This window comes from Canis lupus, chromosome 19 (genome assembly GCF_048164855.1).
Source record: "Canis lupus baileyi chromosome 19, mCanLup2.hap1, whole genome shotgun sequence".
Taxonomy (NCBI): Eukaryota; Metazoa; Chordata; class Mammalia; order Carnivora; family Canidae; genus Canis; species Canis lupus.
Window position 1 is genome coordinate 48,705,065 of NC_132856.1, and position 25,116 is coordinate 48,730,180.

Consider the following 25,116-nt stretch of genomic DNA (forward strand, 5'->3'; position numbering starts at 1 on the left):
TTTCACTTAGCATAATACTTTCAAGGTTCATCCATGTATAGAAACACTCAAGGTATTTTAACAGAAAGAACTCAATATGGAAATTGAACAGTTAGTGGAGGACAGAAAAGGCAATCTAATACTATAGTTAAAACAGAGAGCGATCCTGTGGGACTCAGTTGACCAGCCTAGCCTGGAAACAAAGGGAAGAGCTGAAGGTATCAGATCCCAGAAGCTTAGAGGAGGGAGAGAGGGGTATCATGTGGATCTGGTATCCATAGCTCTGAGGAGAGGTTGCTGATCAACTGGTGGTGGTATATGTCAGGGGGCATGATGATGCTCGTTCTGCATGTGGAGCAAAAAAGTTAGAAACTGGAATGATCTGATATTGCTGGCCACCAAAACCAGAAGATTCAAGTCATGTATCATTCCTTGTTCCTATCTTCCTCTTGTATATCATGCTGTCAGAACATAACAGGAAACCACATGGGCATAAGGAGCTTGCCTTGAAGCTGTGGGTGTGGACTGTGGGCAAGGAAGTATAGCAGGAGGGTGATTGGCTTATTTAATTGGCCAAAATGAGGATGACCTCATTTCCTATAATTGATCATCTGTAAGAACAACTTCAAAAACAGCAGACACATTTTATCCCCCAAATAACCTAGTCAATCAGAATGAAGGCAGACCAGTTTGTATTCCAAATTCGGTAGGATAGATATCCCATCACTTTTCTCATGTCTTATGGTGAACTGGAGGAGGCCTTTGAAATGGCTTAGGTGTTTGTTCCTTGTGCTTCCCTTGTTAGTAGATATGCTTTTTAAAAATAAAAAAATTATTAAAAATTTTTCAGCTTTATTGAGATATAATTGATGTATCACTGTTTAAGTTTAAGGTATACAACATAATTTGATATAGATGTATATTGTGAGGTGATTAAGAGAATACACTTTTAATATGGTTTAATGTATTCATGGATACAGGAAGTGGATTTGTTTTTATCTCTTGGATTCTTTGAGTTTCCTATTTGGCTTCTAGGAACCTCAGAGCATCTTTCATTATAATGTGCACTTTTAACCTGGATCCTTCACTTTAGGCCTTCAACCTTGCCTGATATATCAGTCAGCATAAGTTAAGTTATGCTGCAATAACAAATGACCCCTGAAACACATTGCCTTATGACACCTGAAGTCTAGTCTTGGATCCATTAATTGTAGATTTTAGTGTGACTTGTGGTTTGAAGAAAAAGTTTACAAAGAACTATAAACATTGATTTTGTCTGGGGTGATGGACAAGACTTCCCTGAAGAAAGGATATTTGAACTGTGATATGAAGGATAAAGTGGTAGTTGGGAAGAATGATCTAGGCAGAGAGATCTGAGGTGAGAAAGAGCCTATTTTTTTGGGGGAGGGGGGAATGGAAGGCCAAAGTGATTGGGGGAAGAAAGAGAGATGGGATAGAGATGAGAACATGGGACCTAGCAGTCAAATTAAGACTGTTTTCCTTACTCAAAGGGTTGTGGGAAACCACTGGAAGATTTTAGGAAGTTGCATTGCAAGTCAGATTTTCATTTTTTTAAAAAGCAGGCTCCTTGCTGGGTGTGGAGCCCAGAGTGGGGCTTGAACTCACCAAGACCTGAGCTGAGCTCAGGAGTCAGATACTTAACTGACTGAACCACCCAGGCACCCCAGGTCAGATTTTCATTTTTAAATGATCATCCTTGCTGCTGTTAAAGAATGGCTTAGAGAACAGGTGGTGGACAGAAGTGGGTTTTCTGTGAAGCTGGCACAGCATAAGCTGCAGGTATCACACTTTCATGGGCCCCTCCAATGCCTTGGAAGAGACCTGACAATGCACTCATACAGCTGTACTAATTCTGTGTTGGTATTTTTATATTTTTCTTAGGGAGGAGCTCCTCCCACAACAATTGTACAGGTCCTACAAAACCTGGATCTGCCCTTTATACTCAGTAATAATCTTTCAGGACACACTTTCAAATCCTTAGCAAATACCTTGGGGGCGGGGGAGAATTCTTAATCAGGAGTTTTGAAGAATTAAGCCATTGGTTCCATGCTGTCACCTATTGTGTGGGTATGGTTTTGGGTGATGAACAACCCTGACTGACTTTAGCAAAATGGGAATTTGTTGAAAGGACATTATGGCAGGAGCTGGCACACTTCTGAAAGGGTCTGGATAGTAAATACGTTGTTTGTTGTAACTACTTACACCTGCCATTTTTTGGATAAAAGGAGCCATTGATAATGTGTAAATGAGTGAGCATAACTGTGTGCCAATAAAGCTTTGTTTATAAAAACAGGTTGCAGACTGGATTTGGCAAGTGAGGCATAGTTTGCTGACCACTGTTTATTTGGAAACTCTGGAATCATTGGGTGTTTAAACCACAGGTTTTCATTTGAATGGGTGTATGGGACTCAGTATATGCATCATCCCAGATCTACTTGGCCCTGTGTACTTAACCCTGCCTCAGTCACTTGCTATGCCAGTCCCATGGATAAAGCCCTCACTGCTGCCATGGTTATTATTGCACCATAGAATGAGGAGACTTGAGTTTGCTACTTAAGAACTTGGTGACTCTAGATAAGTCCCATATGATTATGTTTCCTGAAGCGTTAAGGGGAGAAATACTTTGAGGCTACACCCAAATTCAGTGGGAAAGGTGTGATTGATTAGTCATGTCTGCTGTGGGCACCTGGGTAAGAGTGACATGGCACTCTTGCTAAATATTTATGATCCTGTAACTAGCTGATCTTCAAGGTCCCTAATGGTCCTGAAAAGCTACAGTTCTGTGTCTGGATACTTCCTCAGGAACATTCTGGAGATGACATGATTATGTAAAATATAACAGTTTGAAATGGAAGTGTGGCCTCTAACTTAACAAATCTCCTACACATCTGCCTTTATGAAAGAGATGGGATAAGGCTCCTGATTCACTGCTCATGATAGACATGTCCAGGATGCAGTGACCATTGGGAAAAACAAACTAAATCCATAATGCTTTTAACATTAGCCTTATGTTTTAAGCACAGAGCAGATTCCAATACATACTTTTAAAGTTTGACAACTGTTTATTGAACATCCATTATGTTGATCCAAGGCTTGTTTCTGCCCTCAATCCTGTAATCATCAGTGTCTCATCCTGGGTGAGAGTGGAGAATCAATTAGGAAGAATACTGGGGGTGGTTCTTTGGAATACATATGGGTAGGAAGTAGTGAGAGAAAGGGCATCCCAGCTTGGGGAAATGGTGACAAGCAAAGCCTCAGAGGCAGGAGTGAGTAAGAAGACATTAATGCTGTTGGAAGAGTGAATTCACAGTTGGGGAGGTAGGAGATGAGTTTAGCTGATTGCTGGTACAGGGGGAATTATAAGGATGCGAGAAATCAAGATGTGGAGTTTGATCTTGATATCTTTTTTTTAAATAATAAATTTTTTATTGGTGTTCAATTTGCCAACATACAGAATAACACCCAGTGCTCAATGTGGGGTACTGTTGTGTGTGCTTGAATGTTCTAGGTAGGTCAAGAGTTGCACATGGTGGTCAGAGGAGGGATGAAATGGGCAGGCAGAGAGGCGAGGAAGGAAGATAGTGCAAAGATGTAGACATAGAGGACAGGACTTGAGCCTGAAGAGTAACATGTAAGGGAAGGGAAGACAGATGTGAGAATTGTTCAAAGTCAGGCTATGCTGAACACAGTGCTTGGTAGCATTTGAAAGGAGATAAGAAGAAGGGAGTCATAGATAACTGCAGAATTCTGAACCTGTGGTCTGAGGATGAGGGTGCTACTTGAAAGAGGAACTGGGGAGAAAGACTCATCATTAGCCATGAATTTTCAATGATGGCAGATAGGCCCACAGGTTATTTCAGTGGGGAAGGATCAAGGCTGGAAATGGGGAGACATGAATCATAGACTTGGAAGGCAACACATTTGGTTCAAATTCCAACCCAATGCCCAATCCCACAGGGGTAGCCTTGACTGCTGGGTATCGCTTAACCAACTGAGCCACACAGGCACCCTGCTATGTGGCATTTGACAAGCCTTTAAACCTCTTTGGGTCTCTATCACATTGTCTGCAAAATAGCAGAGTGACACTAGAGAATTAGCCATGGGTTCAACATATTCTGATTCAGAGTGGTTAAAAGCTGAAGCCTTGAGAAGAAATAAATGGATGGATTTTCTTGGAAAGAAGGCAGAGTCCAGGGCCTTGGGTAGGATCAGTTAGTAGGGAGAGACTCAGAAAAAGATGAAACAGCTCCATTAGCCAAAGAGAGCCCATGAGCTAAAAGGAGAATGATGTCAAGGTACCAGCTTGCCAAGGAAGAGGAGTCTTGGAAAGAAAGAATGATTCTTGCTTTACTGATTTTCTAGGGTTTGGGAGGGAGTCTCTGGGAGATGGAAATGGATATGGTTCTCAGAAGAAGGTTATAACTCCAAGTGAAATTCAGGATCCAGTGAAATTTTGATTGGGGTGGGAGGTGGTGCATGGGTGTTGGTATATCAGTGGAAAATCTTGAGCTTTATCCAGTTACATTTGCATAGGTATAATTAATAAAAGAAAGAAAAGGGTTTCAGTTGAAGATAGGAACAGTGGATATACTCTTAGGTTGTATTAATAAAGGTAGAGATTCCAGTCTGAGGGAGGTGAATGTTCACGTTACTGCTATGCCTTGTACTATGCTGTGGCTGGCTTGCTTTAAGAAGGGCAGGGACAGATAGAAAGAGGACTTGTATGAGGGGTGTAATGAAAGAGGAACTGGGTAACATTTGGCTTTGGGAAGACAAGATTTTAGGGGAGTGGTGAGAACTGCCTCTAAATATTTGTGTGGCAGAGAGAGCCCTTGAAAGATAGCCTTCCCTGCCCTTTCTACTTTTACTGCAGATAGAGCCGTTTCCGAAGGGTGCTTTGGATTTCAGGATTCACTTTCCTTGGTTTTCCTTCCTGAACCAATTCTGCTTCTGCCATCCGCCGGGTCACCTGCAGCAAGAGGTGTAGTCAGCTTGGGGTTAGGTCCCTAGGGGAGCTGGTATGGTGGGCTTATAGGGAGAAGGTTAGAGAACAAGAGAGGTAGGTCTCCATTTCCTAAAATGGGAGACCTTTATTGCCTCTTCCTTTTTTTTAAAAAGATTTTATTTACTTATTCATGAGACAGAGAGAGACAGAGACAGAGAGAGATACAGAGACACAGGCAGAGGGAGAAGCAGGCTCCATGCAGGGAGCCCTATGTGGGACTTGTTCCCAGGACTCCAGGGTCATGCCCTGGGCCAAAGGCAAACACTAAACCGCTGAGCCACCCAGGGATCCCCTATTACCTCTTCCTATGCCATAATCTCTATGGAATCATTGGTTGGACATATTGGACATCATTGTTATGTTTTTTCTAATCCACCAGAAAAAGCACCTAATCATTAGAAGAAGACAAAGTTTGTTCAACCAAAGGCTAAAACTATGGATTTTTTTTTTTTACAGAAATTTATCTATATTTCATCTAAATTATCTCACATACCCTGGCTTTGGAATTTCCTGCATAAGGGAAACTCATCCCTAGGACATGGTTATTCTAGTTTCTGTGTTGGGACCTATGTTGGACTTGGGGCTGGGGGCAGGAGAAGGGGAAAATGCAGAAAGTTTTGGAAGAGACTTAGCCTTCTTGCTCAGGCTGTGTGAGGGTTTCAGGTACCATGTCCCCAACTCACCTCTGTCAGTAGCTCCAGGATGGGTCCTTTCCTCTCTGTGAACACATCAACAAGGGTCTGGATGAAGCAGGAGCCCTCTTTGTCATGTCTGTATGCGATATATCCTAAGGGTTCCAGAGAAGAGGGCTCAGAAGAGCTCTGATGGGAGTGGGAAGGTTGGGGTATGTGTGGTGCAAGAGGCCCTGTTAGACAGTGGGTCCTGGAGGAGTGTCTCAGGGGTCAGGAGTGGTGGGCAAGGAGGGGGAGCAGAAGGCCACCCTGTGTCATCTAGGAGCTCATACCCTCCACGGTGGAGTAGACATGGAGGATGTCCGTGTATGTTGGGATGGTTTGAGGATTGTCCTTTGTGATCATCACAATATCGTCTCCACTTACTGTTTCACCGGGGTCCCTTTGTTCTGAAACATCAAGAAGAGGAAAAGGCAAAGTTAGAGAAAAAGATGGGGAAAGGAGGTCAACCTAAGACAGCCTGGCAAACCAAGGCTTAGATGACGCTCTGGAGCTAGGGTGAAACTGGATGAGGAACACAAACTCTGTGTTCTTGGCTTTGTCCCCACCTCCTCGACAGGCCTGCACGATGTACACCTTAGGCTTGGCTCTTAGGGCCCGGCAATTCTTGTTGTTCAGAACCTTGAAGAGGTCTTCCAGCTCCACCATTTCTCCGTCCTCCCCTTTGAGGCGACCTTCCAGCCCATGTGCCATGAGCACCACAAAAGCACAGCTGATGAAGTCATCCCTGGCATCCATGGCCTGCTGAAATTTGTCCAGCTCTTCCTGGAATTGCTAGAGAGGAATGGCCAGATTCAGGTGTGGCCCCAGAGCCCACCTTCTGGGCCAGTCCCCTCCCTTATTGGTCTGGGGCTGACAGCACAATACCTGGGCGGTGGGGTCTCTCTTCATGGTGCTCTCAAACCCCAGCTGCTGGAACATGCGTTCCAGAGCATCCAGGTCTGCCTCTGAGCCTTCCCGGGCTTTGGTGACGCACAGTGTCAGGGCTAAGCGGGCGCCTGACATGTCGTATGCCTCCTGGGCCAAGAGTTGACAAAAATCATCAAAGGGATAAGGAAGTCAAGGTAAAGCAGAAGATGTGGTCCAAAGAGGCCTGGGGTTTGGGTGGTTGGGTAAAATACAGGATGCCCAGTTATATTCAAATTTCAAATAAAAAAGGTGTTTTTGTTTTTTGTATGAGTATGTCCCAAATAGTACATGGAATATACTTATACTATAAGATTATTTGTTGTCAATGTGAAATTCCAATTTGAATGGATATCCTTTATTTTTATTTGTCAAATCTGGCGAATTAACTGGGATCTGACTCTGTTTTAGCTCTGTGCAAACTTGGGCATCACTGCTGAGTCTCAGTTTTCAAACATAGACAATGGGAATATTTACGGGGGATTGTGAGGGTCCTTTCTAGCTATCACACTGGTGGCTTTGTCTCTCTTTCCGTCCTTCCCAAGAGTATTCCGTGCATCACTCTCTCACTTAAAGAGGTCTCAGAATTTCTGAAGCTATTGCTAAGATCCTACCTTGTCCTGAGGAAAAAGGATATTGGGTTCAAAATTTCTTTTCTTATCTTGTCTTATCTCACTGTCAACCATAGTGATAAGAATTTGATTGTTGAGACAGATATAGCAGGGCCCCCCCACCCCAGCTTGGTTTCCATATCTGTTTTTTTCTCCATCTGAATGATTACAATGCACCTTCCAGCTCTGAACCTGCATCATGATTTTTCACCTTCTCCACTATCTCTGAAATATTAAGTTCCTCACCTTCACTCTATCCAGATTCTCCCACCCCTCTCCCCCAAACTGCACCCAGCCCACCTCCTCCAAAGGCTGAGGATTGCTCATGTTTCCTCTGATTCTCAGTCCGTCTCTCAGCACTCTTGGTTGATCCTGGGGGGTCAAGAGAAGATAGTTTAAAGGTCTCCAAGTGAAGGCAGAGGGGCTCAAGAAACAGATTAGTTTGTCTATCTGGATTTTTGTGACTGAGTAGAAACCCAGTGGTGGGGACTTGGTTCATTGGTTCATGGTCAGACCTGGAGAAGAGATGATAGTCTGTGAAACATGGCTTCTCTAGTGTGACACTCCAGTGGTGTCTTCTGTCCTTGGATGCTCCCAGAACTCCTGCTAGGCCCACCCTAAAATGACATCCCCCTGAAATTTCCCCTATCCTTCCCTCAGGATACTCACCAGCTTGTGACAGACTGGACTGCCTGGCCCCCCTAACAAAGGACCTGGACTGATGAAGAGGAAAGCAGCCCCATGTCCTCCTCTATGCTGCCCAGAACTGACCAGCTGGGGAGACATCAACAAGGAGATACTTTGGGATTGAGTTTACCATGAGAATGTCATCAAAGTGGGGAATATTGCTTTGGAACTGTTCTACTGTGTCTCTAATCCAAACAGATCAATCCACCTCCTTCCTCTACTTGAGCCTGAAAATCTGCCTGAGTTCTTCATTCTCGTTTCTGAGTTCTGTTTTACTCTACGGATGAACAGAATGACTTTTCCCATATTCTTGGAGTTTTCCCATCTCCTTGCTTTTTTTTTTTTTTTTATACTTCCTCTTCAGCCCGAAATATGTTTTTACTAGTCAAGATCCTTCTCTGCCAATTTGGATAGCTTCATGTCTACTATGCCTTCCCCCTGCCATCTACTCATCCATCCATGTACCCATCCATATATCTATCTATCTGTCAAGTATTTTCTGGGTGCCTATTATTTGCCAGGCACCAAGAATAAACTGTGTAAGATGGACATGCTCCCTATCCTCATGTAGCTCTAGTCTGTGACAGAAATGAATATTAAATCTCTCTTGTTCTTAGGATGCCTGGTTGCCTCAGTTGGTGGAATGCATGACTCTTGATCCTGGGGTTATATGTTTGAGCCCCATGTTGGATGTAGAGATTACTTAAAGATAACATGTTAAAAAATCTCTCTTGTTCTCTTACACACACACACACACACACACACACACGAGCTAGTGCCGTGAGGAAAGAGGAACCAAAAAGTGAGAAAGAAAGTCAAAAGGGTATGGGTTCTGGAGCCAGAATGAACCGGAATGAAGAATGGAATGGAATGAAGAATGGAACCGGAATGAAGTCTTTCCCCTGCCCCTTCCCAGCTGTGTGAACTTGAGCATCTTATTCTTCTCTCCAAGACTCATTTTTCCCATTGGAAAAGGACCATGAAAGAGCACTAGATGCCTTACAGCAATGACACAGCAAGGGAGGTTTTATGATCCCTGTTAACCCATTGGAAGTCACCTCTCCCTTCACTAGACTCTCAGAGTCCTGCATGTTTATACTTATGTGACAGTAGTGCTTTAGATTCTTATTCTAGTGGCTGAACTGGCAGCTCAATTTTTAGGACCAAAAGTCTAATTTCTTAATCTCTGTCTCCATCAGGGTCACCAGTATGGGAATGGGCATAGAAGTAGTATCCAAGGAAATTTGTTGAGTTAAAAAATAATAAATAAATGAACAAATAAAGAAAGGATGGATGGATGGATGGATTGATGGATAAATAGATGGATGGAAATTTCTTTAGTTCTGCCAAAACTGGCCAGGCCATCTGTTTATGCAGGGAGAGGGAGAGAATAAAAGAGAGAGAAGAAAGAAGAGAAAAAGAGGGGAGGAGAGGGGAGAGAGAGAGAAAGCTAGAATCTGCCAAATCACTTACTGATTTGAGAAATGGCTGTTTCCTCAAAGCCAGGCCAAGTCTTGCCACTCTGCTAACTGCCAACAGGGCTAGGCACCGAAGACAGGTCCACGTGTTATCTTGGAGAAGGGGCTGACAGTGTATCTCCAGAGAGGCCTGTGTATAAATTGAGCAGCACAGCCATCTGGCCCTTTATTGCAAGCCAGTTTTCTGTCGCTCAAGAAACCTCGTGATGGGAGGGACACACCCTTGGCACAGCCTTGGTGAGGAGATGGAACCAGACGCCCATGGAATGAGTCATGGCAAAGCTCAATCAACACCCCTTTGGCTAAGGAGGCCAAGGCGGAGCATTCAAATCAGCCAGGGCATTTATGCCAGCCCATCCACAAGGCAACCCTCAGGTCCAGCCCATCTGGCTACCATAAATCATCATTTCCATTATTATGCTCTCTTCCATCCTTTCTATATTCAACTAGGCAGATAATACCAACCTCACTTGTTTATTACTTCATCAAGTGTTCAACAGCCCCAAGAGGTCAACATTATTACGCCCACTTTGTAGATGAGGGAACTGAGACTCATAGAAGTGAAATGACTGCCCTGGGTCACCCAACCAATGATTGGCACAGTTGGCATTCAGCACCAGCGAGTCTGATCCATCCACATCATCAGACTCAACTGCTGTCTTCTCTTTCTCGTGACCTTCTTCCTTGATTCTTTTTCAGCCTTAATTTTACTTCGCTTTATTTTAGATTTTGCTAGTAGATTTAAAGAGATATAATTTATTATTCATATACCAAACAATTCACCCATTTAAAATGTTTAATGCTTCTTGAGGAACCTCCATACCTTTTTCATTTTTTAATTTTATTTTACTTTATTTATTTATTTTTTAATAAATTAATTTTTATTTATGGAGGGTATTATGCCAAGTAGAATAACTCAATCAGAGAAAGACAATTATCATTGATTTCACTCATATATGGAATACAAGAAATAGCACAGAGGATCATAGGGGAAGGGAAGGAAAACTGAATGAGAAGTCATCAAAGAGAGAGAAAAATCATGAGAGATTCTTATAGGAAAAAAAAAGAAGGTTGATGGAGGGTAGATGGGTGAGGGGGATGGCGTAATTGGGTGTTGAGCATTAAGGAGCGCATGTGATTGGATGAGCAGTGAGTGTTATACGCAATTGAGAAATCATTGCACACTATATCTGAAACTATGTATTTTATGTTGACTAATTGAATTTAAATAAAAAGGGTATAATGATTTTTACTACATTAAGTGTTGTGCAATCATCACTGTAGCCCATTTTATTTATTTATTTATTTATTTATTTATTTATTTTTACAATAAATTTATTTTTTATTGGTGTTCAGTTTGCCAACATACAGAATAACACCCAGTGCTCATCCCGTCAAGTGCCCCCTTCAGTGCCCGTCACCCATTCACCCCCACCCCCCGCCCTCCTCCCCTTCCACCACCCCTAGTTCGTTTCCCAGAGTTAGGAGTCTTTATGTTCTGTCTCCCTTTCTGATATTTCCTACCCATTTCTTCTCCCTTCCCCTCTATTCCCTTTCACTATTATTTATATTCCCCAAATGTATGAGAACATATAATGTTTGTCCTTCTCCGACTGACTCATTTCACTCAGCATAATACCCTCCAGTTCCATCCACGTTGAAGCAAATGGTGGGTATTTGTCATTTCTAATGGCTGAGTAATATTCCATTGTATACATAGACCACATCTTCTTTATCCATTCACCTTTCAATGGACACTGAGGCTCCTTCCACAGTTTGACTGCAGCCCATTTTAGAACATTTTCATCACCTCAAAAATAATCCTGTACCCTTTAGTAATTGCCCCCAATCTTCCTCCTATCCACATCTCCCAGCCCCAGGAAAACACTATTTTCTGTCTATAGGTCTCCTTGTTCTGGATATTCCATATGAATGGGATATGTATTTTTTTTTTGTGTTTGGCTTCTTTCACTTAGCATAATATCTTTAAGTTTCATCCATGTTGTAGCATGTGTATTTCATTTCTTTTTAGTGGCTGAATAATATTCTACTCTATGGATATACCTCATTTTGTTTACCCATCCATCCATTAATGAATATTTGGGTTGTTTTCACCTTTTGGCTAGTATGAATGACATTGCTATAAACACTAGTATGTATACAAGTCTTTGTGTGGATGTATGTTTTTACTTCTCTTTGGCTTATATCTAGGAGTGGAATGTTCAGACAATACTGAAATGTATTCAGTACAGAACATTCCTATTGAATATTACAGCCACTGTAGAACACTGTAGAAAAAAATAGTAAATATAGAATTACCATTTAATACAGCAATTCCAGTTCTGTGTATTTATACAGAATAATGAAAATAGGGTTTCCAACAGATATTTACACTAGTATTCAGAGTAACATTATTTGTGATAGCTCATTTTGTGGATAGACAAAATGTGGTGCACCCGTGCGATGGAGTATTGGTTAGATGGAGTGCGATGGAGTATTGGTTAGCCTTAAGAAGGAAGGACATTGCCTCGGTGTCCATCGAAAGATGAATGGATAAAGAAGATGTGGTTTATGTATACAATGGAATATTCCTCAGCCATTAGAAACGACAAATACCCACCATTTGCTTCAACGTGGATGGAACTGGAGGGTATTATGCTGAGTGAAATGAGTCAGTCGGAGAAGGACAAACATTATATGTTCTCATACATTTGGGGAATATAAATAATAGTGAAAGGGAATAGAGGGGAAGGGAGAAGAAATGGGTAGGAAATATCAGAAAGGGAGACAGAACATAAAGACTCCTAACCCTGGGAAACGAACTAGGGGTGGTGGAAGGGGAGGAGGGTGGAGGGTGGGGGTGAATGGGTGACGGGCACTGAGGGGGGCACTTGACGGGATGAGCACTGGGTGTTATTCTGTATGTTGGCAAATTGAGCACCAATAAAAAATAAATTTATTATTAAAAAAAAAAAAGAAGGAAGGACATTCTGACACATGTTATAATATGGATGAAACTCAAGGACATTATTATTCTAAGTGAAATAAGCCAGACCAAAAAAGGACAAATACTGTCTGATTCCACTTATATGAAGTCCCTAGAGTAGCCAGATTCATAGAAAGAGAAAGTAGAATGGTGGGCACCAGATGCCAGAGTCTGAGGAGTGGGGAGTTAGTGTAAATGGGGACAGAGTTTCAGTTTTGCAAGATGAAAATGTTCTAGTGATGGATGGTGGTCATGGTTGTACAACCATGTGAATGTACTTAGTGCCACTGAACTGTACACTTAAAAATGGTGAAAATGGTAAATTTTGTTATGTGTGTCTTACCACAATAGCAAAATAAAAAAACACCCTGAAACATTCTCATTTTCCCTTAATTCTTCCTTTTGTGTCAAGGTAGCCCAGGCACTAGACTTGTTAGTTTTCCTGCAAATCCCCATCCCTGCATTGATCTACATATTTATAGCTGTTTGTTATGTATATCTTGGCTCATTTCACCAAATTGTTCTGTTACTTGCTTTGTTCACTTAATTATATGTCTGGGTCATCTTTCCATGTCATTCTATATGGATCAAACTCATTTTTGGTTTTCTTTTAAAACGTTTTTCATGGAAGGGTGCCTGAGTGGCTCAGTTGAATAAGCGTCTGCCTTGGGCTCAGGTCATGATCTCAGGGTCCTCGGATAGGGCTCACATCTGGATCCCTGCTCAGCGGGTAGTCTACTTCTCCCTCTCCCTCTTCCTTTCCCTCTTCTTGTGTGCTTTCTCTGTCAAATACATAAATAAAATCTTAAACAAATTTTTTTCATTGAAGATAAACTATATGTAGAAAAGAGCACAAATTATAAATAAATGTGCATGCAACTCAATGAATTTTCACACATTGAACACACCAGGATTTGATCAAGGAAAAAGATGTGAATAGCTAGCTGCCCCTGGATTTCCTCTCCTGCTTCCTTTCTTGTCACTATCCTGCTCCTGCCTTCCCCAAACACTATCTTCATATAGAACACTGCAGATTAACTCTTCCTGCTATTGGGACTTTATATAAATGGAATCACATGATATGTTCTCTTCTGTATCTGGCATCATTCACTCCAACATAATGTTTGTGAGATTCAATCCTTTTTTTTTTTTTTTTTTGATTCAATCCTTTTTGCATGCAGCTGTAGATTCTCAATCTTATTGCTTTATAACTGTATTTTTCAATCTTTTTTCATTATTGTCTCCTCACAATGATGGGAGAACACAGGGCTGGCTGAGGACACGGCACAAGCCTGGGACAGCACATTGACAAGCCCTTGAAACAGGCAGAGGGACATTCCTCTCTATGGACTCAACTGCCTCTATGTTAATACTTTGCTAAGGGCAAAAGGCAATCTTAGCCTGACCCCCAGAATCCTGTAAGTCTACTTTAACATATTAAAATTCCTTTAGAAATTCCCTTTATCTCTAAACCCCCAAGATACATGTTGGCAATCATCCTCCAAGCACATGGCCCATCCATATACATCTGAAGGGTCTCATGACTCAAGTTTTATTAGATGGTAATAAGTGACTTTTCCCAACAATAGCCCCCTCAAGGTCCTGGAAACCTTGCTTCCAAAATTCATTAGAGAGTACACTATCCTCAAATCCCTCCCATCTCCCAGGTATATAATCAGCCACCCCTCACAGGCCCGGGGGAAGCAGCTCTTCCTGCCCATGGGTCCTGTCCCTGTGCTTTAATAAAACCACCATTTTGCACCAAAGACGCCTCAAGAATTCTTTCTTGGTCATCGGCTCCAGACCTCACCCCACCAAACTTCACCTATATTCCAAAACTTCATCAACAAGAAGCCATGTTAGACATTGTTCCTAGTTGTCCCTCCATGAACTTTAATACTACAGATATACTGTATATGTATCTATATGTCTGTCATGGATCTACCTATCTCTATCTCTATCTCTATCTCTATCTCTATCTCTATCTCTATCTCTATATCTCTATCTCTATCTCTGTCTCTATCTCTATTTTGTATGTATATCTGTATATTTTTTACTTCCCTCAAGTCAGTTTGTCCCTGGGTAGGTAAAATATTGCTCTCATTGAGGATGTATACTTTATAATATTCCACTGTGTGAATATATTACAGTTTATTTATCCAGTTTGGTATTAATGGATATTTGGGAGATTTCTGGGTTTTTTTTGAGATTATGTGCCATGGTGCTATGTACATTAGTAAATACCTTTTAAAAAAAACATACATACACATTTCTATTGGGTATACACTTATAAGTAAAAGTGCTGGATAATAGAGAAAATATATATAACTTCAGTAGTTATTGCCAAACCATTTCCCAAAGGATTGTACCACTTTTACCCTCCCATTAGCAGTCCCCAGAGGTTCCAAATCCAAGCCAACAATTAGTATTTTCCTTTTTTTTCCCATTTTAGTCATCCAGGACATTGTTGCATCATTGGTTTTATAAATTGCACGATATACCATAGAATAAATGGACAGTAATTTTTTAAGTCATTCCCTTGCTGATTGGACATTCAAGTGTTTCCAGTTTTTTTTTTTTGTTTTCTTTTTTTCCAAGGCACATAACCTTGTTATTTTCCATGAACAGCCTGTACATTCCTCTTTAGGCACAAGATTGAAACTTTTCTGGAGAAGAATTCCTACATGTGAAATTATTGGTTTTAAGGGCATAAGGCATCAAAAATCTTGCTAAATTTTGGCTGCTAACTTGCCTTCTCAAAAGGCTTTAGTGATTTGCTTTCCAACTTAAGTAATATATGAGAGAGTGCCCATATCCCTGTATCATCAGCAACATAAGCTAGTTTTATAAGCTTCAGTTTCCTCTTATAAGAAATGAATATTATCTTCTAGGACTGGTGGAGATTCAGAGAGATAGCTCATATGTAAAACACCCAGCAATGTTCTTTCTTGGCATATAGAAGAATGCTCTGCTTTCTTCTTTTCTATCATCCCCTCTTCCTCTTCCTGGTTATCCTCCTACTTCATTTAATTTATTCAGCAAATATTAACTGGATATTGTGTCTGATGCCAGGCCAATATTGGCAAATAAAACTCAGTAGTCTTTGTCTTTATGAAGATTACAATCTTATCTTCATCGTCACAATAGCATCCACAGGCGTTGCAAAGTGCATCTCTAGAGCTGTAATAAATATTAATTATAGAATGTCCCAATCATGTGCTTTCTGTGCAGGGGTAGAGCTTGGGGGCTGTGTATGTGTAGCATGTAGGAAAGCATCCCCTCTCATGTTTCTTCACAATGACCCAGGTAAGTTTTGGTCATTCCAAAAGGGGACAGGACAACACATCTGGGAGTACATGGAATCATCTGTGGAGGTGCCCTGGGAGACATGTCATCATCTTGTTCTGTGATGGTGTAAAAAGCATATGTTGTTCATTGGAAGAGAAATAAAAACTAGAGAAAGACCTAATCGAAAAGTACCCAACATCCCATCTTCATCTCAGACCAAACATTTTAGCTAAACTATACTTCTACCACCTTCTGCCTTCTTAAAATCTCATTCTTTCATAGAGTCTGGTCAGCTAAGAAGATTGGATCTTAGGGGAAAGAATTGAGAGTATGGATATTTGCAATGGAGTGCTGAAAAGTGTTTAACAACTGACTTGTTGTAAACAAACAAGTAAGCAAGCAAGCAAGCAAAGAAACAACACAAAGGGAAAAAAAAGGCCTAATTTGCGGTGTTTGACAACTTCTATCATGTAAATATTCCCATGGTGGCTGATTTCAAGTTATCAACACAGCATCAGTGAATGTGGAGTTGGGATGAACTGGTTTCATCACACCACTGAGTGTCTTAGATGCCTTAAGAGGGTCCAGCTCCCCAAATTTCCTTGACTGATGAATGGATAAAGAAATAAATGGGCTATTACTCAGCCATCAAAAAGAATAAAATCTTGCCATTTGCAATGATGTGGATGAAGCTAGAGTGTACTATGCTGAGTGAATTAAGTCAGTCAAAGACAACTAGCATATTATTTCACTCATATGTGGAATTTAAGAAACAAAACAGATGAACATGGGAGAAAGGGGGAAAAGGGAGAGAGGGAAGCAAACCATAAGAGACTCTTAATGATAGAGGACAAACTGAGGATTCCTGGAGGGGTGGTGGGTGAGGGATGGGCTAAATGGGTGCTGAGCATTAAGGAGGGCACTTGTTGTGATGAGTGCTGGGAGTTATGTGTAAGTGATAAGTCACTAAATTCTACTCCTGCAACCAGTGCTCCATGGTATATTAACTAACGAGAATTTAAATAAAAATTTGAAGAAGGAAAAAAAGGAGGATCCAGCTCATATGGCTGGGATTGAAAAGGATATTTCCTGAGGCACCCCTTCTTCATGGAAGCAGGTGGATCCAGTCCTGGGGGCAGGGCCATGTTTGGACATGACACTCAGAGTTAGGTAGGTGCACAAGAAGGAAGAGCTGGAAGATGAATGCTCTGGGATGTCCAATTGTCTCCTGAAATGAAGAATGGCAGAGATAGTTCCTCATCAATTGTTCCTTAGTACACCAATGACAGGACTTAAGAAGGTCCTGGCTTTTCTTTTCTTTTTTTTGTTTTTTCTAATAAGATATATATTTACACAGTGTCAATGTGCAAAAGAACAGTGTATCACTATGGGCCTTAGTAATACTGAGTTAATTAATCAACTAGTTAAATTAATTATATTAATCAGAATTATCCAACCACTAGTTATCCAGAGGAAGACAACCTGGTGTAAAGACTCTATGAAGGGATGCATGCCTAGAAGTTATAGGGTTGCAAGTTAGCTTCCCAGAAGAGCTGGCATTTCATCCAAGACTGAAGAATGAATAGGTGCTTTCTAAGGTGGGCATATGGGAGAAGCAGCCCAATCATAGGGAGCCCAAGATGGGCAATGTCAGAGATAAAGGAGAGGACTTGGTGGCTTCAAGGTACCATGACTAATCCCATGTGGCTGGAGAATCAAGTGTAAAGGATGGTGGTGGTGAGAAGCGAGTCTAGATGGGAAATCCAGGAAGGGATGGAATAATGAATGGGCTTGAATCCACTCTAGGGAGTCTGAATTTTGTTGGGTTTTGGGGAGGCCAATCATCCTTGTTTGACCAGGACTTATGGATTTTCTGGGATGTGGGTATTTCAGTACTAAAAAAGTGCAGAAGTGTCAGGCAAAGTGAAATGAATTGGTCCTCTATCTGATAGGTGATGAAGAGCCATTGAGGAATTCTCAGCTGGGGAGTGATAACCACTACTTTTGACTGTTAAAAGATCAATTGATTGTCAGGTAAAATAAAGCTTCTGTAGGAGGCCATCTCTGAGCCCTCGCTGGACCAGGTAAGATCTCAACTTCCAGGGCTCCCCTCCCTCTACTTCCCCTAGGCATTCACATTACTCTTATAATGCCAATTTGAGGTCTACCCTCCCCAGGGGACAGTTGGCTGATGAGAGAGTAAGCTACACATGTAGCTTTTACTCAGCACCCAGCATAGCTTATGGAAATGTTCAATAAATGTCTATGAATTGGGAGAAAGTACCTGTCATTGTCAGAATAGACCCTAATATTCCCTAACCCTACAGGTATAAACTGGGAATAATATAATCTCCCTCATCAAGACTGTAGTATGAAAACATCTAATGCAAGATGTGGGGTCAAAAATAGGTGTTCAAGAAATCTTCGCGGAGTGTGAATCAGGATGGTAAGGAGGAAGGAGTGAGTACCAGGGGCTGGTGTAACTGTTAGTTAATCACTTAATTAAATCTATGAATTAGAATATTAATTATAGTGGTCTAATTAATTTAATGTTAATTAGATTATTAATTTAATAGTGGTCTGATTTTATTATTTGATAACATTTTATTGTTTTATTTTATGATGGTGAGCTGTCCACATGGAGCTCTCAAGGAGGATCCAGACAGCCTACAGACAGAATTTATGGTGACCAGTGGTGAGATGGGGGTGCAGCAGGCTGTGGGAGTCCTGAGAAGACCGCTGACCTGGCCCAGCATGGGGAGTGGGGCTGAGCTGTCCCCACACTGCATTCCCATTCTGGTTTGGCAGCAGGCAAATCACAACCTTTCTGATCTGGAATCGCCCCATCTGGTTAATACCTACTTGGAAAACTGTTCCAAGGAAGAAATAAAACAACCTATGGAAAGTGAGCAGGTATCCCTGGGCCATTTGGCAGGCACTGGGTCAGAACCGGTTTTTGGAGCTTTGGATACACAGCCTTCAGGGGCTTACACACCAGGGCAAGACTTCTCCATGGCTGCATGCTGCAGTTACTTGGGAAGCTCTTAAAATATAGATACCTGGGTCCTCTTCCAGAAGATTCAGATTTAAGTGATCGAGGTGGGGTCTTTACATTTTCTTTTTTGAGAGAGTGCATGTGTGCATACATATGTGTACACACACATGTGGGGGGTGAAGGGGCAGAGGGAGAGGGAGAATCTTTGGAGCCAGACACAGGGCTTGATCTCACCACCCTGAGATCATGACCTAAGCCAAAATCAAGAGTTAGACGCTTAACTTACCGAGCCACTCAGGTGCCCCTTGGCATTGATATTTTTGAAAAGGAACCCAGGTGAATCAAAAGGGTTACAAGGTTGAAAACCATTAGTTTTGTGGGAAGGAACAGATTATAACTGAATAAATTAATAAGCAAGATAATTTGGATGGTAACCCATGTTTAAAATAGAAACAGATCAGATGGGGGTGACAGAGAAGGACTAAACGTGGGGACAGGATGGTCAGGGTGGGTCTTGGAAGAGAGAACACTTGAGCCAGTCCTGGGAAGTGGATGTGCTTCAATCATATGGCCCCTTCCTCCTTCCCTTATATTCCTGCTTCTCCAGCATGGTTGCATGTTGGAGTTGCTGAGCAGGTGTTATAAATATGTTGATATCCAAGATCTATAAAGAACTTATCAAATTCAACATACAAAAAACAAATAATCCAGTCAAAAAATGGGTAAAAGACATGAACAGACATTTCTCTAAAGAAGACCTACACATGGCCAACAGACACATGGAAAAATGCTCCCCATCACTTGGCATCAGGGAGATGCAAATCATTTTTATTTATTTTATTTTATTTTATTTTATTTTATTTTTTTAAATAATAAATTTATTTTTTATTAGTGTTCAATTTGCCAACATACAGAATAACACCCAGTGCTCATCCTGTCAAGTGCCCCCCCTCAGTGCCCACCATCCAGTCATCCCCACCCCTGCCCTCCTCCCCTTCCACCACCCCTAGTTCGTTTCCCAGAGTTAGGAGTATTCCATGTTCTGTCTCCCTTTCTGATATTTCCTACCCATTTCTTCTCCCTTCCCCTCTATTCCCTTTCACTATTATTTATATTCCCCAAATGAATGAGAACATATAATGTTTGTCCTTCTCCGATTGACTTATTTCACTCAGCATAATACCCTCCAGTTCCATCCACGTTGAAGCAAATGGTGGGTATTTGTCATTTCTAATGGCTGAGTAATATTCCATTGTATACATAAACCACATCTTCTTTATCCATTCATCTTTCGTTGGACACCGAGGCTCCTTCCACAGTTTGGCTATTGTGGACATTGCTGCTATAAACATCGGGTTGCAGGTGTCCCGGCGTTTCATTGCATCTGATCTTTGGGGTAAATCCCAGCAGTGCAATTGCTGGGTCGTAGGGCAGGTCTATTTTTAACTCTTTGAGGAACCTCCACACAGTTTTCCAGAGTGGCTGCACCAGTTCACATTCCCACCAACAGTGCAAGAGAGTTCCTTTTTCTCCGCATCCTCTCCAACATTTGTGGTTTCCTGCCTTGTTAATTTTCCCCATTTTCACTGGTGTGAGGTGGTATCTCATTGTGGTTTTGATTTGTATTTCCCTGATGGCAAGTGATGCAGAGCAATTTCTCATATGCTTGTTGGCCATGTCTATGTCTTCCTCTGTGAGATTTCTGTTTATGTCTTTTGCCCATTTCATGATTGGATTGTTTGTTTCTTTGGTGTTGAGTTTAATAAGTTCTTTATAGATCTTGGAAACTAGCCCTTTATCTGATACGTCATTTGCAAATATCTTCTCCCATTCTGTAGGTTGTCTTTTAGTTTTGTTGACTGTATCCTTTGCTGTGCAAAAGCTTCTTATCTTGATGAAGTCCCAATAGTTCAGTTTTGCTTTTGTTTCTTTTGCCTTCGTGGATGTATCTTGCAAGAAGTTACTGTGGCTGAGTTCAAAAAGGGTGTTGCCTGTGTTCTCCTCTAGGATTTTGATGGAATCTTGTCTCACATTTAGATCTTTCATCCATTTTGAGTTTATCTTTGTGTATGGTGAAAGAGGGTGGTCTAGTTTCATTCTTCTGCATGTGGATGTCCAATTTTCCCAGCACCATTTATTGAAGACTGTCTTTCTTCCAGTGGATAGTCTTTCCTCTGTTGAATATTAGTTGACCATAAAGTTGAGGGTCCACTTCTGGATTCTCTATTCTGTTCCATTGATCTATGTGTCTGTTTTTGTGCCAGTACCACACTGTCTTGATGACCACAGCTTTGCAGTACAACTTGAAATCTGGCATTGTGATGCCCCCAGCTATGGTTTTCTTTAGGGAAACACAAATCAAAACCACAATGAGATACCACCTCACACCACTCAGAATGGCTAAAATTAACATGACAGGAAGAAACAAATGTTGACAATGATGTGGAGAAAGGGGAACCCTCTTACACTGCTGGCAGGAATGCAAACTGGTATAGTCACTCTGGAAAAACAGCGTGGAGGTTCCTCAAGATGTTAAAAATAGAGCTACCCTATGATCCAGCAATTGCACTACTGGGTATTTACTCCAAAGATACAAATGTAGTGATCTTATTGAACTTGCTCCCCAATGTTCATAGCAGCAATGTCCACAATAGACAAACTGCGGAAGGAGCTGAGATGATGAATGCATAAAGAAGATGTGGTATATATACAATGGAATATTACTCAGCCATTAGAAAGGATGAATACTTACCATTTACACCAACATGGATGGAACTGGAGGATATTATGCTGAGTGCAATAAGTCAATTAAAGAAAGACAATTCTATGGTTTGACTCATATATAGAATATAAGAAACAGTGCAGAGAATCATAGAGGAAGGGAGGAAAACTGAATGGGAAGAAATCAGAGAGGAGACAAACCATGAGAGACTCCTAACTCTGGGATACAAACTAAGAGTTGCTAGAGGTGAGGTGGGTGGAGGGATGGAGTAACTGGATGATGGGTATTAAAGAGGGCACGTGATGTGATGAGCACTGGGTGTTATGTGTAACTGATAAATTATTGAACTGATGTTCAATCTGAAACTAATGATCTGAAACTAATGATGTTGGCTAATTGAATTTAAATTTAAAAATACCAGTGCCTGGCTCCCATTCCCAGAGAACTGATTTAGTGGGGCTCAGGAAATATATATCATAACATTTTATCAGTATAACCATTTTATTATTATTTTAAAGTCCTTTTGAGGGTGCTGGGTGGCTCCATTGGTTAAGCATCCAACTCTTTTTTTTTTTTTTTTTGACACATTGGAAATGCTTTGTAATCAGTATATTAAGGAGACATTCATACATTTCTATTGCTTAATTCTGATTCCAGATTTAAGCCTGTGAACATGACTTTTAAACATACAATTAAAGCTACTCATCATAATTTGCTATACTACCAACATGAAATTACAGTTACTTCGGAGCATAAGTTAAATGGTTTAAAGTAGGCCTATCACATACTTAGAAGACACCTTCCTGTCTCATACACGCAAATTAACTTCTCCATGTAAATGTCTCCTCACTCTAGTTACCCTGCTCCCGAAGTCACTACTCTGAAGTTTATCATGGTCCAAAGAGAAGGAAAAAAGGTGTAACCAGGACTGATTTATATATATATGTATATATATATATGTATATATATACATATATATAAAATATTTATTTTATATATAATATATATATTTTAAAAAAAGATGGCACAGCAGAAGGGAATGCAATTTTACAAGTGCAAGCCCTCAAGCAGCAGCATATGATAAATCCCTTCTTTAGAGAGGTATCCTTTCTATCACTGATACCACAGGCCAAATTACATAGCATGCCATCTTCAAGTAACAGTTGAGGCAATAAAATGCAGAGGCATCACAATGAATCCCACTTAACATAACTACAGACCTACACTTCTCTACAAATTAATAAATTCTTTGTCTGACTGCCAATTAAATACAAGTTTTAACTTCATAGCTTAACAATTAAGGGTCATACACTGAAGTCAATACATACACCTACATTTCAGTCTGAACTGTTTCATATACATAGAGCTGCAGTCAATTACAAAGTATGGCTTAACAAATGCTAGGGGAGATTTTTTTTTTAATAATAAATTTATTTTTTATTGGTGTTCAATTTACCAACATACAGAATAACACCCAGTGCTCATCCCGTCAAGTGCCCCCCTCAGTGCCCGTCACACATTCCCCCCCACCCCCCACCCTCCTCCCCTTCCATCACCTCTAGTTCATTTCCCAGAGTTAGGAGTCTTTATGTTCTGTCTCCCTTTCTGATATGTCCCACACATTTCTTCTCCCTTCCCTTACATTCCCTTTCACTATTATTTATATGGGGAGATTTTTTTTTAAAGTAGTTTTTACAGTATTAAACTTATCTTGCACACTGAAGTCATCATACATACAGGGCAAAGTCAGAGCTTTTATATTTGAGTTTATTCTTCATTTAACTTTTATTTATTTTATTTTTTCTTCATTTAACTTTTAAAACACTACTATAGTTGAATATTAAAACAAAAACAATAGCAAGTAGTGAGCTTCGATTATTGTCCTTCACTCATCCACTACTGCATATAAAATGCCAGCAGCAGTGTTATTCACTGGCCCCATTAAGAGGACTGACACTGAACACCACCCCTAGGATGATGTTCAACATCCTCATAGGCTTCCCCATTGTAATGGCGCCATCTTTCCTGATTGGGATCAAAGTCCACCAGTTCTACCTGGTCCATTTCCTCAGTCTCTTCTACTTCCTTCCTCTCAGGTAGGAGTTTTTCCAGCAAAGAAAGTTTATCAGGAGAGAGAAAGCCATTCTCGGGGAGTTTACCTTAAATTCAATGATTAGGCGACCCTTCTCATATGGTCTACAATAAATTGGCATGCCTTCATTTAGCACACACTTGATATCCCCATCCTTGACAATCTGACCTGGAAGAGAGGTGATGACGATGGTTCGGTTGTCAAGAGTAGATACTGGCTTTTGAAAGCCACACAGGGCTTCAACCAGCTGTATATCCATACACGTGAAAAGATCTTGTGGAGTAAAAACAGCATGGTCCTTCTGATCTAAAACAATGATAATATCTCCTGGTTCCAGTCCTGGTTCCTGGTCTCCCTCACCATGGAATGATATCTTCTGGCCATCTTTCATGCCTTTGTCAATGTGCACTTCTAGAATCTTCTTCTCTCAAACTATCTTCCTTCCGTTGCAGCTTTTACATCTATCTTTAGGACTGATCCGTTCCCCATGGCCCTGGCATTCCATGCACACAGATTGAATTTGCTGAACCATTCCAGGTCCTATCTGATGAATTCTTATTTGCATTCCAGTACCCCAGCAATTGGGACAACATTCGACTGCCCCTTTCTTACCACCTCGGGCTTCACATTTATCGCAAATCACATTCTTTTGCAGAGCTAGTTTTCTTGTTGCACCATTATATAAATCTTCTAAGGTTACTGAGAGCTGATATACAACATTTTTACCTCTCCTTTCTCTCTGCATCCTGCCTCCTCCTCCAAAAAACATATCAAAGATGTCCATGGGGGGAGCCAAAACCACCACCAGCTCCACCTTCTTTAATTGCCTGTTCTCCTCCTTTGCCATATAATTCCCTTTTCTTTGCATCAGGGAGCACTTCATAAACTTGAGAAATCTGTTTAAACTTCTTTCCTTCATTTGGATTCTTATCAGGGTGGTACTTCAAGGCCAGTTTCCTCTAAGCCTTTTTCAATTCCTCCTGGGTGGCATTGGGTTTGACCCCCAAAACATCATAGTAAGTGGTTTCTTTCACCATTTTCTACCGCCGGTGAGAGGGCCGAGGCCGGTGTGCGGGAGCGGGAAGGAGCGCGTTGCTGGGCGCAGCTGGGGCAGCCGCCGCTCCTCCGGGTCTCACTGAGCCTTCTGGAAAGTTCCCAAGCATCCAACTCTTGATCTCAGCTCAGGTCTTGATCTTGGGGTCCTCAGTTTAAGTCCTGTGTTGGGCTCCAGGCTGGGTGAGGAGCCTACTTAAAAAAAAATAAATTCTTTTTCTCGGAAACGAACAAGGTAGTGGAAGGGGAGGTGGGCGGGGGTGGGGGTGGGGAATGGGGTGACTGGGTGATGGGCACCGAGTGGGGCACTTGATGGGATGAGCACTGGGTGTTATACTATATGTTGGCAAGTCGAACTCCAATAAAAAATATACAAAAAAATCTTTTTTTTGCAGTAAGATTATAGTTATTAATTTATTAAAATTTTTTATTGTAACCATTTAAAAAGGTATAATTCAGTAGCATTAACTACATTTACAATGTTGTGCAGTGGTCACATCTAATTCCAGACATCAAATTGAAACCCCATACCCATTAAGCAGTTCATTTTCCTTTTCCCCCCGCCCTTGCAACCATCACTCTGAATTAATTCTGTCTCTGT

At 41.2% G+C, this 25,116-nt stretch overlaps 1 protein-coding gene and 1 pseudogene across 2 annotated transcripts; both read right to left on the reverse strand.

Moving 5' to 3' along the window:
• Positions 1-3,039: 3,039 nt before the first annotated feature.
• On the reverse strand, positions 3,040-9,625 carry CASP14 (caspase 14). Of its 2 annotated transcripts, XM_072786945.1 has the most exons (7): positions 9,375-9,625; positions 7,515-7,586; positions 6,565-6,714; positions 6,246-6,471; positions 5,970-6,086; positions 5,689-5,792; positions 3,040-4,969 (listed from the first exon to the last, which is right to left on the reverse strand). In XM_072786945.1, exons 2-7 carry the CDS (start codon positions 7,539-7,541, stop codon positions 4,865-4,867), a joined length of 729 nt encoding a protein of 242 aa, XP_072643046.1. In that variant the 5' UTR covers positions 7,542-7,586; positions 9,375-9,625; the 3' UTR covers positions 3,040-4,864. The 2 variants fall into 2 exon arrangements, with proteins under 2 accessions (XP_072643046.1, XP_072643047.1); XM_072786946.1 differs by lacking the exon at positions 9,375-9,625 and having other exon boundaries at positions 6,565-6,790.
• A 13,554-nt stretch (positions 9,626-23,179) lies between these two features.
• Positions 23,180-24,597, reverse strand: LOC140611351 (dnaJ homolog subfamily A member 1 pseudogene; annotated as a pseudogene).
• Between the last annotated feature and the right edge of the window lie 519 nt (positions 24,598-25,116).

Coding starts and splice junctions, on each gene's coding strand:
- CASP14 (XM_072786945.1), bottom strand. CDS start 7,541: ATGAGCAATCCTCAGCCTTTGGAGGAG. Junction 6,472..6,564: donor AGAGAGACCCCACCGCCCAG/GTATTGTGCTGT, acceptor ATTCCTCTCTAG/CAATTCCAGGAAGAGCTGGA. Junction 6,087..6,245: donor CGTGCAGGCCTGTCGAGGAG/GTGGGGACAAAG, acceptor TTGATGTTTCAG/AACAAAGGGACCCCGGTGAA.